The sequence below is a fragment of the Culex quinquefasciatus genome, chromosome 1, assembly GCF_015732765.1.
Source record: "Culex quinquefasciatus strain JHB chromosome 1, VPISU_Cqui_1.0_pri_paternal, whole genome shotgun sequence".
NCBI lineage: Eukaryota > Metazoa > Arthropoda > Insecta > Diptera > Culicidae > Culex > Culex quinquefasciatus.
In genome coordinates this window covers 17188725-17207954 of record NC_051861.1, presented here as the reverse complement: position 1 = coordinate 17207954, position 19230 = coordinate 17188725, and the positions used below count along the sequence as shown (strand labels likewise).

The 19230-nt window shown below is 34.8% G+C and overlaps 1 protein-coding gene across 5 annotated transcripts; it reads left to right on the top strand.

Annotated features, from left to right (window-relative positions):
• The first annotated feature begins 632 nt into the window (after positions 1 to 632).
• Positions 633 to 19202, top strand: LOC6042419 (N-acetylglucosamine-6-phosphate deacetylase). 5 transcript variants are annotated; one of them, XM_001851487.2, is made up of 5 exons: positions 633 to 801; positions 1251 to 1510; positions 5524 to 6017; positions 6099 to 6420; positions 18878 to 19202. In XM_001851487.2, exons 2-5 carry the CDS (start codon positions 1312 to 1314, stop codon positions 19093 to 19095), a joined length of 1233 nt encoding a protein of 410 aa, XP_001851539.2. In that variant the 5' UTR covers positions 633 to 801; positions 1251 to 1311; the 3' UTR covers positions 19096 to 19202. The 5 variants fall into 5 exon arrangements, with proteins under 5 accessions (XP_001851539.2, XP_038113165.1, XP_038113170.1 ...); XM_038257237.1 differs by having other exon boundaries at positions 874 to 1510; XM_038257242.1 differs by having other exon boundaries at positions 633 to 808; positions 1128 to 1510.
• The last annotated feature ends 28 nt before the right edge of the window (positions 19203 to 19230 follow it).

The window sequence follows — 19230 nt, the reverse complement described above, 5'->3', positions numbered from 1 at the left end:
TAATGCAATAATATTAATATTAAGCTTCTTACATATAATATTCGCCAAAACATGCTTGCTTATGCGTTCTAAAACCAGCAGTGCATAATGCAAGTAAAGTCCACACATTCGTGCATGTGTTCGTGAGAGCCTTGTTTGTGAAGCAGTGACGAAGCCGAACACGATGTTTCACCCCCCCAAACAAGTCGTATGCAGGCTTGCCACAAATACAGATTTTTCAGCACAGGCCCGAAACACAAACGATTTTTTTTTACTGTTAAAATAAATTTGAGCAGTTTTTGTTAAATTGGCCAAAAAGATAAACATTATTAGCATCTTTTGGCATGTTCAGTTTTTGGTAAGAATATTATTCTTTAAAGTTATACTCGATTGAGTGTTTGGTATGTGCCAAAAAAATCTGTATTTGTGGCAAGCCTGGTCGTATGAGCAGGCTTGCCACACGTACAGATATTTTTGGAAAAACATTTTACAAAAACTAAACAAGTAAAAAGATGCAAAAAATGTTTATCTTTTTAGTGCAGTTTACAAAAACTACTCAAGTGTATTTTAACTGTAAAAATAATTAGTTTGAGTGTTTGGTCTGTGCCAAAAATATCTGTACATGTGGCAACGCTGCGTATGAGAAGAAGCGTACGTCGGTAAACAGATTCGTCGAGTCCTCCCAGCACTTTACACACAAAGAGTATTTACACCCGCCGTTGTTGCGGGGTTGAGCCGTGTTTTATCAATCGTAACTTATCGTACTTTGTGTGCGGTTCTTCCGTAACACGATCAGCTGATTTTCGTTCTAAACCGTAAAGTGTGGGTGGTGCGTTCTAGTCGTTCTTAAGCCTATCTATTCTAGTTTTTTTTTTGTTTCCTTATCGGCAACAGAATCGCTCTTCGTTCCCATCATCGCGCAGTGACACACTTTTTGTTATCAACATTTTAACATACTTCGAAAAACAGCAGGAGAACGAGAATCGCACTTGATGACTTACTCTTCGTAATACAGTATTGAGTGAGTTCCAGTCAGTCGGCTAGGAGAGCATACATATGCGAGTGCGACCTTCCTATTTATATAAAACAAATGCAAAATTGGCCATCGCCTTCAGTTCAGTAGTTAATTCCGTCTGAGTTCATTCCAGTTTAGTATTGAGTTGAGTGAAGAGATATTGAACACAATATACAGAAGTGCTATCGATTAACGGCAATAAAACAGAGGAATCACAACCAAGTTATCTTATCACTAATCTTGATATTTACGGTAGTGCAATAACAAAAGTTGTTCAAGTGAAAACGAGCGTGTGAGCAAGCCAGCAAGCGAAAGCCATGACCTTAAAATTAACCCAATTTCGGAACTGTCGCCTGCTGCGAAACCATCAATTGGTGGTGGACGATCTGTGGGTGCGGGCCGGGAAGGTGATCGACCCGGAGAAGGTGTTTTTCGACGAGAAGCAGCAGGCGCACGTGCAGGTGGACTGCGGGGGAGCGATCCTGGCGCCGGGTTTCATCGATTTGCAGATCAATGGTATGTGACGTTTTTGTTTTTTCAGGAATCATTAAAGGTTGTACTTCCCGCTCCACCACGACCAAACCAATCAAATTTGTATTGGAGTAATTCTTCACGAAATCGGTCGATTTTTCAGAGGTCAGAGGTTGGTGTGAGCACACACTTAATTTTATTTAAAATCTGTTTTCAGGGCATCAACATATACATTTTCATCTATTATCAAACCAAATTTGAAGACATTTGGTTGTTTCATTGCCGAGATAAAGCAATTTGAAGTTTGCAGTTTCAAAAAACGGGTGCCACGATATCTCAACACTGCCTTGACCAAATCGGCTCACTTATTTTAAAAAATAGATTAAAATATTTTTGTGTTTTTCATATAAAAAATGTTTAGTTTATGAAATTTCAAAATCGGGCAGGATTTTTTTAGGTATTATTTCTCGACCCTTTTCAATTTCAATGAAACTTTGTAGACATGTTATCCTACGCTTATGTAAGCCATTTTTGTGTATATGTGTTTCACTCGATAATGACATTTGAGAAGGGCGTAAGTGTTTTAAATATTTTTGTATTTCGTAATTTGAATATTGCTGTATCTCAAAGCCGTTGCATCGTATCAAATACAAAAATCATTTACTGAAACTGTTTTATTTTTCAAAAGTGCTCTAAACATCAAAATTTTCAAAAACCGAACACGAGAGTCGATTCCCCAGACTATTTTACATTAAAAGTTTCCATATTGACCATTGCATGGTTGTTACGGATGGCGCGAATCGCGCGGATAGCAATTTTGATAAACAAAATAATTAAGAACGATAGAATTTATTTCAAATTACAAAGGAAAATATTATTGGGAATTAAATAAAATCAATGTTTTTCGTTAAGTGCGAAAACATCAATTTCTAAGAAATTGTTAATGAAGAAAATTTTCTTCAAAAAATTATTGATTGTTTTTTTTTTCTTAATACGAAACATTGAAATAATCTTCAAGGAGCGATTTTTTAATGTATTGAGATTTGTTATATAAATTTAACATCACATTACAACTCATTATTATTAAATACCAATTTTATTAAAATCAAAATAACAAAATTTGAAAAATTACAGAATTTTAAAAATTTTAAGCAATGAAACTTTTTAGATTTTCTAAAAAATAAAAATTCTGTTGCCACTGTGATTAAGGTAGAATTGATTCTACTCCCAATTATCACAACATGACGAAATCCACTTAGAAATCTGCTAAAATCACCGTCTAAAAACGAAATGTAATGTTAAAATTAAAAAAATAAGAAATCTGGAATTCAACAATTTGAAATTTCAGAATTTACATATTCAAATAATATAAAAAATAGAATTCATAATTTGAAACTGTCAAAACATACAGACTCAAAAAATGTTAAAAAGTACGAATTATTCAATTGAAAAATTACGAAAATGTTACAATTGATTTTTTTGTTAATTTTTATTTTTTAAGAAGTTAAGTTATCAAATTATTATTTTTTTAAATTATTAGATTATTATGAAATTTTCAAATTATTCAATTATTGAATTATTATATTATTAAATTATTAAATTATTAAATTATTAAACTATTAAATTATTAAATTATTAAATTATTAAATTATTAAATTATTAAATTATTAAATTATTAAATTATTAAATTATTAAGTTATTAAGTTATTAAATTATTAAATTATTAAATTATTAAATTATTAAATTATTAAATTATTAAATTATTAAATTATTAAATTATTAAATTATTAAATTATTAAATTATTAAATTATTAAATTATTAAATTATTAAATTATTAAATTATTAAATTATTAAATTATTAAATTATTAAATTATTAAATTATTAAATTATTAAATTATTAAATTATTAAATTATTAAATTATTAAATTATTAAATTATTAAATTATTAAATTATTAAATTATTAAATTATTAAATTATTGCATTATTAAATTATTAAATTATTAAATTATTAAATTATTAAATTATTAAATTATTAAATTATTAAATTATTAAATTATTAAATTATTAAATTATTAAATTATTAAATTATTAAATTATTAAATTATTAAATTATTAAATTATTAAATTATTAAATTATTAAATTATTAAATTATTAAATTATTAAATTATTAAATTATTAAATTATTAAATTATTAAATTATTAAATTATTAAATTATTAAATTATTAAATTATTAAATTATTAAATTTTTAAATTATTAAATTATTAAATTATTAAATTATTAAATTATTAAATTATTAAATTATTAAATTATTAAATTATTAAATTATTAAATTATTAAATTATTAAATTATTAAATTATTAAATTAAATAATTATTATTTTTTTGCCATTTTCTTAGTTCGGATCATTTTCGGAGTCATATTTTAGTTTAGAGAAATTTAGAGAAGAAAATAATAGAAATTTCGTGTTTCGATTTTTCAGAGTAATGTTTTGGCGAGAATTATCAAGTACTTAATCCCTAGATTTTATAATTTGGTGATTTATTTTATGGTTTTATTTTTTTTCCTGAATTTGTTTTTAAAGCAACGATATTTAAAGTGTTGCAAAAATTGCTATGTTACTCTCTTCTATGTTTGTCGCGATTTTTTTTATATGGCGCGGATTTCGTGTGGATAAAAGTGGAGTGTTTTTTCTTTTCAGTGTATTTTTTTCGGAAAGCCCGTAAAATTTCGTACAAGTTTGTCTTTGATCGGCTTTGAGATACAGCAATATTTAAATTACAAAATACAAAAATATTTATAACACTTACGCCCTTTTGAAATGTCATTATCGAGTGAAACTGGCTACATATACACAAAAATGGCTTATAAAAGCGTAGGATAACATGTCTACAAAGTTTCATTGAAATAGGAGAGGGTCCCTATTTGACATGGAATTGCTCATATATGTTAAGCCCTAAACTGTTGAAATCAAATGATAATAATAAAAGTAGATTTTTTTGCTCTGTTTAAGATAACCAAAAATGACGTTTGAACACATGAAGTTCAAAATTCATTTGGCATCGCTACCATTGAAAAAATCATAATTTTTTCATAAAACTTAGATCGACAAAAAAAATTTAAATTTATTTCCAAAGGAACTGAGATTTTCCTATGATTTGCGTGGTAAATTTTAAAGATTGAATTCATAGTTGAAAATCCAGGTGGAAATTGTTTTTGCGCAATCATTGATTTGTAAAGGTAAAATAAAAAATCTTAAATACAGAAAAATAACCGTTGGTCTAAGTCTTAGAAGACTATTTATATGTTAGTTAATTCAAAAACTAGAAATTCAAAAATAGGAAAAATGTACCCAGAAATTTTGTTTTTGCTGATTCTTATTTTTTTAAATGAACCGATTACACAAAATGGTTTTTTTTTTTGTGGTCTTGAGCCAAATAAAAAAAATGCACAAAATCGACCGATTTTCTGGAGAATTGCTCTCGTGTTTTAACTATATAAAGAGATTCTTATAAAATGACAGAACTATGTAGCCCAGTGGTACCGCTACCGCTACCGTCTCGTAACATAGTTCTACTATCAGTAAAGCTTCAAAAATATAATTATATTTAAATTCTAAGTTAAATTACAAGGTAGATTTATTTTAATAAAACGCACTAGAAACAGTGAGTAAGAACGCAACTCTCGAAGCAGAGGCAATGGTAGAAATACAGTTCAGTCTCGATTATCCGAAGTTCGACTATCCGCAAGTTTGTATGTGACTTCGGATAATCGAATTATGAACATGTTATTACTTTTTACATCAAATTAGAGTTCTACAACCTTCTTTTAGTCAAATTTGAGTGGTTAGTTGCCTATTACAATACGAAATGCATTTTTTTGGTTATCCGCAGTGAAATTTTCCCTTCGGATAATCGAGTACGGACTATGGAGGTAGGAATCTGGAGCTGAGAGAGTCGCTCTTCTACTCACTGTCTTATTTTAGAGAAAAAAAGGGTCAAATATCTTACTGATTATTTTTTATAACACCAAATATTAATTCCTTCTTTTCACAGGTGGCTACGGTGTAGATTTTTCCTACGACGTCGATTCCGTTGAGGCTGGCGTCCGCAAGGTGGCCAAGGGCTTGTTAGCCCACGGTGTCACCTCATTCTGTCCCACTCTGGTGACTTCTCCGCCGGAAACCTATCACACCGTGCTGCCAAAAATCCCAAAACGAGCCGGAGGTCAGCATGGGGCGTCCATTCTGGGGTGCCACGTGGAGGGACCGTTCATTAACACCAACAAAAAGGGAGCCCACCCCCCGGAGTGCATCAAGGAGTTTGACCAGGGTTTCCAAACGGCGCTGGATGTGTACGGATCGCTCGAAAACATCAGCATCATTACGCTGGCTCCGGAAAAGGAACGAGCCTCGGAAGTTATTCGTGAGTTGAGCAATCGAGGCATCACAGTTTCCGTAGGTCACTCAATGGCAAACCTGTGCGATGGCGAGGTAGCAGTTCAGCACGGAGCCCGGCTCATTACGCACCTGTTCAACGCGATGTTGCCGGTAAGTTTGTTCGAGTGCAATCACCGTCACGTGTTGTGTGCCAATCATCCTAAATAAACACGCTTTTTTTTTTTCTACCAGTTCCATCACCGCGATCCCGGACTAGTTGGCCTCCTCACGACCGATAAAATCCCGCCGAATGCCCTCGTCTACTTTGGCATCATCTCCGATGGTGTTCACACTCATCCGGCGGCGCTGAGAATCGCCTACAAAACGCACCCCGACGGATTGATACTCGTTACGGATGCCATCTCGGCGATGGGCCTAAACGATGGTCGCCACCGCATTGGACAGTTTGACATTGAGGTGCGCGCGGGTCGAGCGTATGTCGCCGGAACGGACACACTGTGCGGCAGCATTGCCCCCATGGATGAGTGCATTCGGTTCTTCAAGAAAGCGTCGAGTGAGTATTGAGCAGGGTTGCGAATGAGCGAGCGCTCACAGAAGGCTTGCTCGCTCCAGCTGGAGCGTGAGTTTTTACCAGGTAGCTCGTGCTCGCTCACGCTCACCGGAGCGTTTTGCGCTCACGTGAGCTGGTGAGCCAAAGTAGGTAGTTGTTATTACCTGTTGAAGCATCTGCCTGTTTGAAACGAAGTTTCTAGAACTATCTCAGCACAGGCAGCAAAAACAAACAAGAAAGTGGTCGAACAATCAAAAGAAGGCAATGAAATGGATTTGATCAGCGAACCGAAATTTACGTTCTACTATTTAAAATCCAGACATTTTTCGAACAAGGAACAAAAAACTAATTTCATAATGTAAACATTCATTGACGTGAAGAGATGCCCTGTTTGTTCACAAATCAAATCCATTTTGGACCATATTGTATTGTTGTTATGTACAAAAATATTGACAATTTATGTATATTTTATTCATTTTTAAATAATCTTTTAAACAGTTACAATCATCCTTGTTCAAAAAATCATATATAACTTGTAATTGAATATTTTCAGAGGTTTGATTGCGAAAGTGTTGAATAAAATCCACTTGTTGGAAGAAGAGCCAACCTTTTCGTGGTGAAAAATATTGACAATTTATTTGATTTGAGTCAAAAAAGTTATTTCAACCCTTAGGAATTTTGAGCCATATATTTAAAATAGAACTGTTTCAAAAATGTTACCCTATTTTCTAAAATGTATGCCAAATAAAGACTAACCTTATAAAAATGATTAGCCGTTTCTAATCACTGAATCACCGAAAGATTTAATAAACGGAATAACTTTTTTTTAATGGTAGCTCATTCTGACCCGCAATCTGGAAATGTAGTCAAAACACTGATTAGGTACATAAAAACAGTTTAATGTTATATTTTAATCAAACAAGCATTTAACCTTGAATCGAGCTTACCAAAGCATAAATCCTCTTGAATCAATTCATTGTTTTGTAAGTTTTTCTAAGGTTTACAGGCCCTTTTATTCAGGCGGCTATACCCCTCCGCCCCTCTCTGCTACAATAAGGCCTTTAAGTTCTAAAATATTTATACATTCTACTGTATGTCTAAAAAATTATTTGACCCTTGCGAATCCAACATTTTATTTAAAAACATGATTGATGAAAATAAGCTATTCCAATTCATATATCATAAAATTTGTTCACAAAGTCATATTTCCACAGCCCTACTGCACCTGACGCAAAAAATCCATCTAGAATTGAAAAACAGAAGAAAAAAACTTTCTCAAAAACGTTAAATGATTAGCGACACGTCCAAAATGAGCGCTCCGTGAGCGAAATATGAGCGCGAGCGCGAGCGTGGAGCAAACGCGAGCTGAAAAAATCGGAGCAAACGTGAGCGCGGGCAAACGTGAGCTAGCTCGCGCAGCGCTCCTCCTCACGAATGAGCGAAAAATGAGCGCTCACGAGCGCGTGAGCGCGTGAGGAACGCAACACTGGTATTGAGTCTAAGTTGAATTTTTTTTTCTGAAAATTGTCATGTCACATTCTATTTAAAATTTTACTGAATATGCCACAATTCGATTTGTAAAATCAGTTTACTTTCGAGAAGTGTTGAAAAAAAACCTCCGTCTCTCAATTTATCGATTGTAAACATTGAGAAAAATTATAACTATGATGACCTCGGAAAAAAAATCAATTATCAGCAAATGTGTACTGTTTTCTAAACTAAAAACTGAATTGTCTGAATTCTTTGCAAAAACGAAACTTGTGGAATAATTTATGATTATTCTGTAAAATATATTTTCGAAATTCGAAAAATCATCGCCTTAGAAAAGAGCAAGTAGCGCTCATCTATTTAGTTCTTAAGATAATAACAATGAGACACATTGTCAATATTCCAAAACATTAGTTGAAACTGATTTTGGCACATTTTCGTTTAGCTAACAATCTTAATTTTGTTATGCAAGGGTCTTGATTGCACCGAGCAGAAATCGAACACGACACAAAACTGCTCTGACCGTTTCCTACCGTTTGTCACTTCCACACCAATCGCTACTGAATACTCTCTTCTTTGCTCTCCCTCTCACTCGGATCGGCTAGCACAGCGCGTGGATCAGAGAGGCTGATTGTACTATGTCGCTAAAAGTTGACTCAAAATAGTCTGCGATCGACAATGTTGTAAAAATTATTTGCAATTTTGTTGTTTACAAAACATTAAAGACACATTTGACAGCAAATTCCACCATGCCAAATTCAAATCGACGGCAAAAGTGTGCCGCGCTGATATTTCGTTAGATTATCTCCTCTCTGTCCACATGACCGATTCTCTACGAAATCCGCCGATTTCGACCATTTTTTTGTATTTTTTATTTGGCTCAAACTTTGTAAATACGTGAACATTCGAAAATCTGTAACTTTTGGAATTTTCTGATCGATTTGGTGTCTTGGGCATAGTTATAGGTATTGATGAAGACTATTCAGAAAAAAATAGTTACACGGAAACAAACACATTGCCGATTTTTAAATTACCCTTTTTTCACAAAAGGTAATTTCCCAAATTATTATTTTTTTCTTCATTTTTTGACATGTTTTAGGGAATAAAAAACCGCAACTTTTAAGCCAGAGAGTTAAGATGGACAAAACATATGATGACGGGTTATGATGTTTTGAACAATAGAAATTTTAGTCAAACAATTTTCTTGTTTTCAATGTAAAATCAAATTTGCAATCGAAAGAAGTGCACCGTTTGTAAAATATAGCAATTTAATGCTTAATTTTAACTGAAAAATTCCCATTTTTCGATTAAAAAAAAAGTGTCTATGATTGTCCACCCCAATTTTTTTTCGAAAAGTTCAGAAAATTTTCAATAAAATTTCCTAAGGGCATCTCCACCGCAGAGATCTAATTGCGTGGCAAACCTATCGGTTGGATCCCCAGTTTTAGCTTTGCTCCGTAGCTAATACACGTTTTCGCACCGCTGGGAGCTAATTTGGCTACCGAATCAAGCCCACCGCGGGGATCTAATTTATTCATTTTCAAATTCTAGCCGTTTTGTTGATCGAAATCAATAAAAATACATTCTAGCATGATAGAACATGCTTCCAATTGCATCATATGTCCTAATTGTTTACTTACATCAATAAAATATCATTTTCAAATTTTTAAAAGTGTTCATCCGATTTGCTCCCGACATGTTTGCATCCCAACTTTCCCACCGCGGATAGCAAAGCTAAAGCTAAATTAGCCTTCGAGTTCATTCAGCGAAGAAAAAGTTCATCGGGGATCCGTCGAGTAGCCAAGATAGGTGCTCGAGAAGTCCCCGAGCTACCGGTGGCTAATTTTTTCAGCAATTTTTTGAATTATTTGTATTTGTTTTGGTTGAAGATGCATTTATTTTGAATATCAAATTTGAATGAATATTAAAGAAATCAGTAACTCAGTTCAAAACGATTTTGTTAAATTGAAAAGTTGTGGAATTTATATATTTTTTTATTTTTTAAATAAAAAAAATATCAACCACATATATTAATATAAGCAAATCATAACCGAAAATTTAAACATGAATGTCCAAAATTTAAAAATAACTAAACTGATTTGAACATTTTTGAATTATGTATAAAATTCAAATATATATATCAAGCGAAACAATGTAATTGGTCCAATGTGAGTTTGTAAACAAAGGGTGTATCTTGCTCACGTCAGTGAGGAGTAAGAAAAAATTACGAATACGTTTATTTTTATTATTTATTTTTTTCATTTCATTTAAAAATATTTTGAATGGTTGTACCGTAAAGGCTGATACGCAGATCCGAAGGAACGCAAAACTCCATATAAAAAAAAAACCAAGAAACGGTCAGGGAAAGGGTCACGAAAAGATTTTTCTTAAGCGGTACGCAGCATAAACGAAAAATGGCGTTTGACGTTTCTTCGCGCGGTGCTTGTTTGCAATATGTTCTGATGAAAAAATCGCAGAATTGGAATTTTCTTTTTTAATAATTTTCCCTGGGCCTTGTCAAGTCAAGGGGCATGATTTGATCCTAGTGCATTAGTTAAAATTTGGGTATAAATTCTTTTTTATAAGCACTATGGACACCACTTCATGCTACGAGAACTCGCTTTGCCGCAGCCCCAGGGCTTAAGCGTTGACCGATAAGCTGTCTTCGTGAACTAGGTAGTTCTCCGATAGTGAAAATATCACAATTGCACAAGACACCGCTGCTTCTGTGACTTTTTCACTATCACAATGTGGGATTTAGGTCGGGACTTCAGGATAGTACAATTGATTTGTTGCTTAGCATTAGCATTTAAAATAGATCTGTATCCTTTCCAAATCTTTTTGATGTTAAATTTAGTTGCAATTATTAAGTTAGAGTAATGCTGTCAATAAACTTTGATTGATGTAGAATACTAGGCATTCTTTTATGTCAAATTGTCCATAGAGTCTCGATCAATCAATAATGTAATGATATCGGACAAAATTCGTTGATCTGTTGAACTAACGGTTTTCGGATTATGGTTGTATCGACCATTGTTGCGAAACGAGGAACTACGGATCTTTTGACGTAAATGGTCATTTCTTTTTCAAATCGCGATTCTGTCCTATTTGTATATCAGTTCATAAATTTTTATTGTTTTTGATAAAAGTAGTACTACAACAGTTAAAGGAACGTTTACTTTTGAACATTATGTTTAGAGGATTTTAGATTAAAGTTTAGATTTTCAATTTAAAACAGTTAGCAAATGAATATTTGGACTTAAATGAATAATTGAACATTTTGGACTTATGAATAACACTCAACTGTGCATTTATTCTAGAGTCAGATCCATACAGCGTCAGTGTTTATTTGGTCGAAGTGTACTAATTCATTGGCAGATCTGATTTTAGTTGTAATGTACGACAAGACTACTGACGGACGTGACAGGACGAGGGCCCAGTTTAGAGGTTTCAACATCAACGATGTGCGGCTGGACCACCCTCCCAAAAAAAAAAAAAAAAAAAAGAATTGGAATTTTCTTTTTTAATAATTTTGTATTTGATATAATAATATTTAAAATCCCCGCCGAATCTCAAAATGCAGAATTTTGAAATTAAAAGGACAGATATAGTTTCTTGGTAGAAATGGATTAAAAAAAAGAAGTTGTCTTTATAGCTGTCGGCCACTATTGCTAGTACCAATCAGCAACCTCTGGATTGCGAGTCCATTGCGCTGTCCAATTGATCCACATGGACGGGATCGAAATTAAGTAAAATTTACAAATTTACGAAAAACCCGAAATTCTAATATCAAAAACACAATTTTTATCAAAAATAAAAAAAATGAATTCAAAATCAGGAATTTGAAAATTGAAGAATTTGGAAATTTAAGAATTTAAGAATTTAAGAATTTAAGAATTTAAGAATTTAAGAATTTAAGAATTTAAGAATTTAAGAATTTAAGAATTTAAGAATTTAAGAATTTAAGAATTTAAGAATTTAAGAATTTAAGAATTTAAGAATTTAAGAATTTAAGAATTTAAGAATTTAAGAATTTAAGAATTTAAGAATTTAAGAATTTAAGAATTTAAGAATTTATTCAATTCAATTCGGTTTTATTAGTGAATAATCATGTAACAATCAGTTCATTCGCAGTACATAACAGAGTTTTGGAGTTCCTTTCAGCTGTGTGTTAAATCTCAATCCATTTTGGCACGATTATTGCTTATCACTTAGAGATTACCAAGAGTAAGAAAAAATTAGAAAAACTTACTGAAATTGCAAAGGAAAGGGGATAGAAATAGAAAAAGCTTAAACTAGATCACAGTTTTTTTTTATCTATTGTAGATGTGCTTAATCATTAGCTCCCCGAGGGCCAGAAATTGCTCCGCCTTGTTACGGCAGGTCCGAAACCGCGTCATCATCTCACCCGCTAGAGCAAAGAACTCCGGCAAGGTGAAGAGATCTTCTCCGGTTACTTCTTGCTGGGCCGCATCGCCGCTATCGGCAGCGACCACGCTGGCGAACGATCGCCCCCATCCAGGAGGGAACGCTGGGTTGTCCGCTGGAACCGTACGCTGTCCAGCTGCAGGAACGGTAGAGCTCGTATTCCGCTGAGAAGGGTGGGATGCTGCTGCTTTCTTCTTCCTCTTTTCCTGCTCCTCGAGGTAGGCCTTGCGCGCGACGCATCCGCGGTAATTACCGGTATGGTTGCCGTCACAGTTGGCGCACTTAATGCGCGCCTTGGTTTGCTCTGCCTTGTCCCCAAGTCCGCCTTGCACGGCAGTGCACACTTCTCCGAGAGGTGTGTTTCACCGCACTTCACGCAGCGGGGCGGGAGGTTGCAGTTCCGCGAGCCGTGGCCGAACTTCTGGCAACGGTGGCATTGCGCTACGTCCATTGGGTTTTTGGAGTAAAACCGCCAGTTTACCCAAAAACCGTCCAACGCCTTAGTCCGACGCAGGTCTTGGATTTTGACGGTGCCGCGGTCGAAGTACAACAGGTACAGAGTGTGCGTACCTGTGACTGTTGTCTTGCGCGAGAGCACTTTTATCTCCCGTGGCGTTATTCCGGCACCCGAGAGGTGTCCCTTCAGGTCGGCGATTGGGCGGTCTTGGTAGCCCTGCAGGACTACCTTAACAGCGGTCTTCTCAACTGGATCGAATGTGTAGAACTTGAAGTTGCTACGCTTCAGTTCTTTCACCACCAGATCGAAATTCTTTTGGTGAAAGTAATCACTTGAACTTTCGATTTGCCAATTTTCAGACTATATTGGAGGCCTTCCAGCAACTCGTCAACATCGTCCGCCAACGTATCCAAAACAAAAATTGGAGGTGGTCGCCGTTCCTTCGGAGAATTAACTTTTTTTGTCGTACTACCTTTTTTGCGTGCACGTCCATCGTCGTCGTCGTCGTCGGTAGTGCTGCTACCGTCGGTGTTGTTGTTGTAGCTTTCCTCGTCACTCAGTCTCGCGAACTTGTTACTGGTGGGAATGTTGGCGGATGTTGACGCGCCACCGGTGGACAGATTGCCGGAAGTACCTGAACGGAGTCTGTTTCTTATAGGGCTGCGATCCTGGACACGGTAATTAGCGTGTAATAACTCCGGATTGAATCCATCCACGCACACGCTCCCCTGCGCGATGGCGGACGACGCGGCGGCGTTGTTTTGTTTACCTTTTTGCACTCGGCCGGTAGACGAACTTCGCGGGTTTTTCGAGGCCGCACTCGAACTGCCACGGCCACGGCCGGCCTTCGGCATGCTGGTGAAGCAAACTCGCGGGTAATCACGGTCGATTGCGGCGGAAAATTCGAAAAAACTTTTAGAGCTCTGAGCACTTCACTGCTGCTTGCTCTGGAGGATACACGCAGAATGATTTAAGAATTTAAGAATTTAAGAATTTAAGAATTTAAGAATTTAAGAATTTAAGAATTTAAGAATTTAAGAATTTAAGAGCGAGTCCACGAACAGGGCATACCCCTTTGTATGGGACGTCGTTTGGACCTCACCAATCTGCCTGAAATTTTCAGGGGTTGTTTGTACATATATAACTAGCATCTGGCCAAAATATGAGCACTCTAGGTCAACGGGAAGTGGGGCAAATCAGGACACAAAGTTTGATGGTTCAAAAACGTCAAAAATCTTAAAATGGCTATAACTTAGGCAAAATTCAATTTAATTTCAAAATTCAAAATGCATCTAAAGGGCTTGAAAAATGCAACAAAATGCAGGGTAGAGCATCTCAATTGGTTATTTCTAAAGGGAGTTATTGGCATTTTAGTGAAAAAATAGCATAATTTTCAAACTCAAATAAAAAGTGTTCCATCCAGATATCAACTCAGTTCGACCTGCAGCTTGTAGAGGACATCTGGGACTACCATCTGAGACTGAGAACGCTTTGGGTAAGGCAGTTTAACATATTAAATGGACACTTTTACTTTTAGTGATTTTTGGTTGTAAATTTTTGCTTGGGGGACCCCTTAGATCCCATTTTTTGGTGATAATTTTATCATATTCGTGTTCCTGAGACAATTTTACAATAGAAACATGTATAAAAATGTGTATTTTCATCCATTGTAACCCTTTAAAAAATAAAAGTTAAAAAAATTGAGAAGCTGCTTTTTTCTGGTGTCATCTAGTATCCTTGGAAACGAACTTGATTTTCAATAAATGTGAATCGAAGATTTTTTTTAACTTTTATTTTTTAAAGGGTTAAAATGGATGAAAATGAACATTTTTATACATGTTTCTATTGTGAAATTGTCTCAGGAACACGAATATGATAAAATTATCACCAAAAAATGGGATCTAAGGGGTCCCCCGAGCAAAAATTTACAACCAAAAAATCACTAAAAGTAAAAGTGTCCATTTAATATGTTGAACTGCCTTACCCAAAGCGTTCTCAGTCTCAGATGGTAGTCCCAGATGTCCCCTACAAGCTGCAGGTCGAACCGAGTTGATATCTGGATGGAACACTTTTTTATTTGAGTTTGAAAATTATGCTATTTTTCACTAAAATGCCAATAACTCCTTTAGAAATAACCAATTGAAATGCTCTACCCTGCATTTTGTTGCATTTTTCAAGCCCTTTTAGATGCATTTTGAATTTTGAAATTAAATTGAATTTTGCCTAAGTTATAGCCATTTTAAGATTTTTGACGTTTTTGAACCATCAAACTTTGTGTCCTGATTTGCCCCACTTCCCGTTGACCTAGAGTGCTCATATTTTTACCAGATGCTAGTTATATATGTACAAACAACCCCTGAAAATTTCAGGCAGATTGGTGAGGTCGATGAGAGATGGGTATGCTTTGCTCGTGGACTCGCTCTTAAGAATTTAAGAATTTAAGAATTTAAGAATTTAAGAATTTAAGAATTTAAGAATTTAAGAATTTAAGAATTTAAGAATTTAAGAATTTAAGAATTTAAGAATTTAAGAATTTAAGAATTTAAGAATTTAAGAATTTAAGAATTTAAGAATTTAAGAATTTAAGATCAGAATTGGGTACTAAAGCCCTATGTAAATTTTGATGTGCAACTGTAAAAAACACGATTAAAAACCATTTCTGATCACTGTTTTGCCTTCCTCACTTTACTGAGGAAAGGCTATAAAATCACTCGAAAAACGAACTTTTTAGTTAGACCTCCTAGACCTACCTTCATTTGTACATATCGACTCAGAATCACCAGCTGAGCAAATGTCTGTGTGTTTGGCTGTATGTAGACATGTGTACCAAATCAATGTCACTGGAATATCTTGTCACAGGCTCAACCGATTTTGGCCGGAATGGTTTTAATCGATCCGTCTTAACGTCCCCTAAGTTGCTATTTAAATTCATGCAGTTTCATCATGTATTTAAAAAGTTATGTTAAAAAACTGTTTCATATTAAATTAAAATTATGGTAAAAAGGGTGGTTTTTTCATGAAACCCTCACATGTTATATATTTTTAGAAGGCATATGAGAAGACCTTTCTTGTGGATTAAGAATTTTCAAGATCTGACTTACCTATCTAAAATTACAAACAGTTTAAAAAATGGTCTGAATTTACATAACCTCAAATGGTCCCGTCTGATCGCCACGAAAAAAGCCTTGTAGAGGGATGCCATTTTCCTGATAGGCCGTGTCTGTATAATCTTCACTTATTTTTATTAGAACCTCTTAGGTGCTGCGATCACGTTAGGGGAGATCCAAAAACCATGTGGACACTTTAGGGGATTGTAATCACTCTATAAATGAGAGGAAGGCACCAACCACCTAAAGGTGGATTAAGTAACGTTTTTTTTTATTTTAATGCAAAATTTTTTTTGACAAGACAACATTTTTTCGATGGATCAATTATGGTCCCCTTGGAACAAGCTGTCAAGTAGGAGCTTTTCTGTCAAGAAGGACCGCGAGGTAAATTTTTCAAAATTGATTTAAAAATCCATTTTAAATTCTTTATGGTCGTACTCAGAAACATAAGCTTTATCGCTGTAAACAATAATATCCAATTGCTCGGATTGCTTGTTTTCAAATCCGTTTTGGCTTATTTAAAATGTTTTGCTTGAATTTTGCTTTTTACTCAATACAAATGACTTATCTCTTGCATGTCTGGCACTAGATCGACAATGCGTTGACCAAAATTAATCAAACACAGCCCCAATATAACCTAAAAAACAAAACTGCATCACCCCAGATTACCAAAAGTCATTTTTCATGCGTGAACTTGCAGCACGGGAGGGAAAATATCTCCAAACTCGAAGAATTGAAATCGAAAAATCAATCATCACTCCTAATGTAAACATTTACTGACGTGAGCAGGATAAACTCTTTGTTTACAAACTCACATTGACCCAATTACATTGTTTTGCTTGAAAAAACATTCCGTCAGACGATTTGCTCCCGGTAGATCCCGGAGCTAACCTGAGTTTTGTTTAGATTCGGATGAACACGGATGAACTCGAACCTAAATTAGCTCTCGCATAAGTACCGCGGTGGGCTTGACGTGGGTGCCAAATTAGCTTTGCAACGCAATTAGGTCCCTGCGGTGGAGATGCCCTAAGAGACAATGAAGATTGGACCTCTGGTTGTTTAAATACAGGTAATAAAATAAAATGAATCAGGAAAACTGAAGTTTTTTTAAGTCTCATCCAAATATTCCCACATTTTCAAATGCCAATATCTCAGCAAAAAAAGTGAAATTTTCAAGACTAACATTTCAAATGAGCATAATATTGAATGTTCAGCCCGTTTGAAATGTTAGTCTTGCTTCCAAAAAAAAAAATATATTTTTAAAGAGGGTGTTTTTTAATACCCCTGACTCAAAGTGGTTTCAAAAACACCCAAAAAGCAAAAAAATGAAAATTTAGTGTATTGAACCTTTTCAAAACATCGTTTCATTTTTCAACATTGAAAATTAGATCATTAGTTGCTGAGATATTGGCAAAAAACTAGAATTTTCTTTTTTCCGCTATATTTGTATTTCAGCAACCAGAGGTCCAATCTTAAATGTCTCTCATGCATTTTTTCTGAATTGACTGAACTTTTTTAAAAAAAAATTTTAGAACTGAACTATCATGGACACTATTTAAATAAATAGAAGAACTGGATTTTTTTCATTTAAAATCAAATTTAAGATAGCTACATCTTGGAAACGGTGCACTTTATCAAAAAATCTGTAGAGTACTTTTCGATTGCAAATTTGATTTTACACTAATAACAGAAGTCGAAAAAACTTGACTAAAATTTATATTTTTTCCCAAAAAAAAAAAAAAACAAAAATTTTCTCCCTGACTCTATGACTCAAAAGTTGCGGTTTTTTGTCCCCTAAAACAAATAAAAAATTAAAAAAATCTGATTTTGAGAAATTAATACCGCGTACCATTTTTGTCTTCTTCGGCTTACTGAGGAAATGCTATAAAATCACTTGAAAAATGAACTTTTTAATTAGGCTTTCTAGACCTAACTTCATTTGTACATATCGACTCAGAATCACCAGCTGAGCAAATGTCTGTGTGTTTGGCTGTATGTAGACATGTGTACCGAATCAATGTCACTGGAATATCTCGTCACTGACTGAGCCGATTTTGACCGTATTAGCCTCATTCGATTCGTCTTGGGGTCCCATAAGTCCCTTTTAAAATTTATAAGATTTAGTGAAGCACATCAAATGTTATGCTTAAAAAACTGCTGCATATAAATTTCACATTTTGCAAAAAAAAGGTGGTTTTTGCATGGAAACCTGCCATATTATATATTTTTAGAAAGTTTCTGAAATGACCTTTCTTGTAGATTAAGAATTTTCAAGATCTGATTAACCTATCTAAAATTACAAGTAGTTTGAAAAAACGGTCTTAATTTACATAACCTCAAATGGTCGGGTCTGATCGCCACGAAAATGCCGTATAGAGGGATGCCATTTTCTCCAAACGCGGTGTCTGTATAACCTCGACATAAAGTCTGTAGGTAGTCTGTTTTTTTACTCATCACTTTTTTTATTAGGACTTCTTAGGTGCTGCGATCACGTTAGCGGAGATCCATAAACCATGTGGACACTTTAAGGGGGTTGTAATCACTCTATAAATGAGAGGAAGGCACCAACCACTTAAAGGTGGATTAAGTAACGTTTTTCAGTAGTTTTCATCATTACCTACAAGGAAGTAGGATTTAAAGTGTGCAAATATTTAATGTGCAGATATTATTTGCAAGGGTGGAGAATTTGGTGCAAAGTGTGCCATACAAATATTCGAATATTTACGTACCATTTTTGTATCAACAGCCTATGAAACAATGACACAAAATTCTCTCCACATAGTTTGAGACAAATAAAAAATATAAATAAAATAAATTCCCGGTTTGGTAGAGCAATGCTCTGGAAAAGAATTAGTATTTTTTTGTCGGGATATCGAAAAAGCGTTTCGCTGCCTTCGGGATGGGGCACGTGGTTTGATCCTCATATTATTACTTTTTGTAACGTATGTTTCAAAAACATTTTTTTCTTCTTTTTAACAAGATTGCTCCATCGAGTACGCCCTGGAGGCGGCCTCGCTCCATCCGGCTCGCTGCCTCGGAATCGAGCAGCAAAAGGGAACGCTCGAGTACGGTGCGGACGCGGAATTTGTCGTGCTGGACGATTCGCTGACGGTGCTGTCGACGTGGATCGACGGCGACTGTGTGTACGAGTCCGGATCGAGCCTAAAGTCCAACTACCGAACCAACGACATCATTTGATGGAAGGAGGTCTAGTCTTGTGTGCCTTTAAAAAAAACTGCGAACAAATTTTGTATGAGATCTGATGTAATCTGCATTTTATAAATAAAAGTGTTTTAAAATAGGTAGTTCTTTTTTGTTCTTGTCACTAATAAG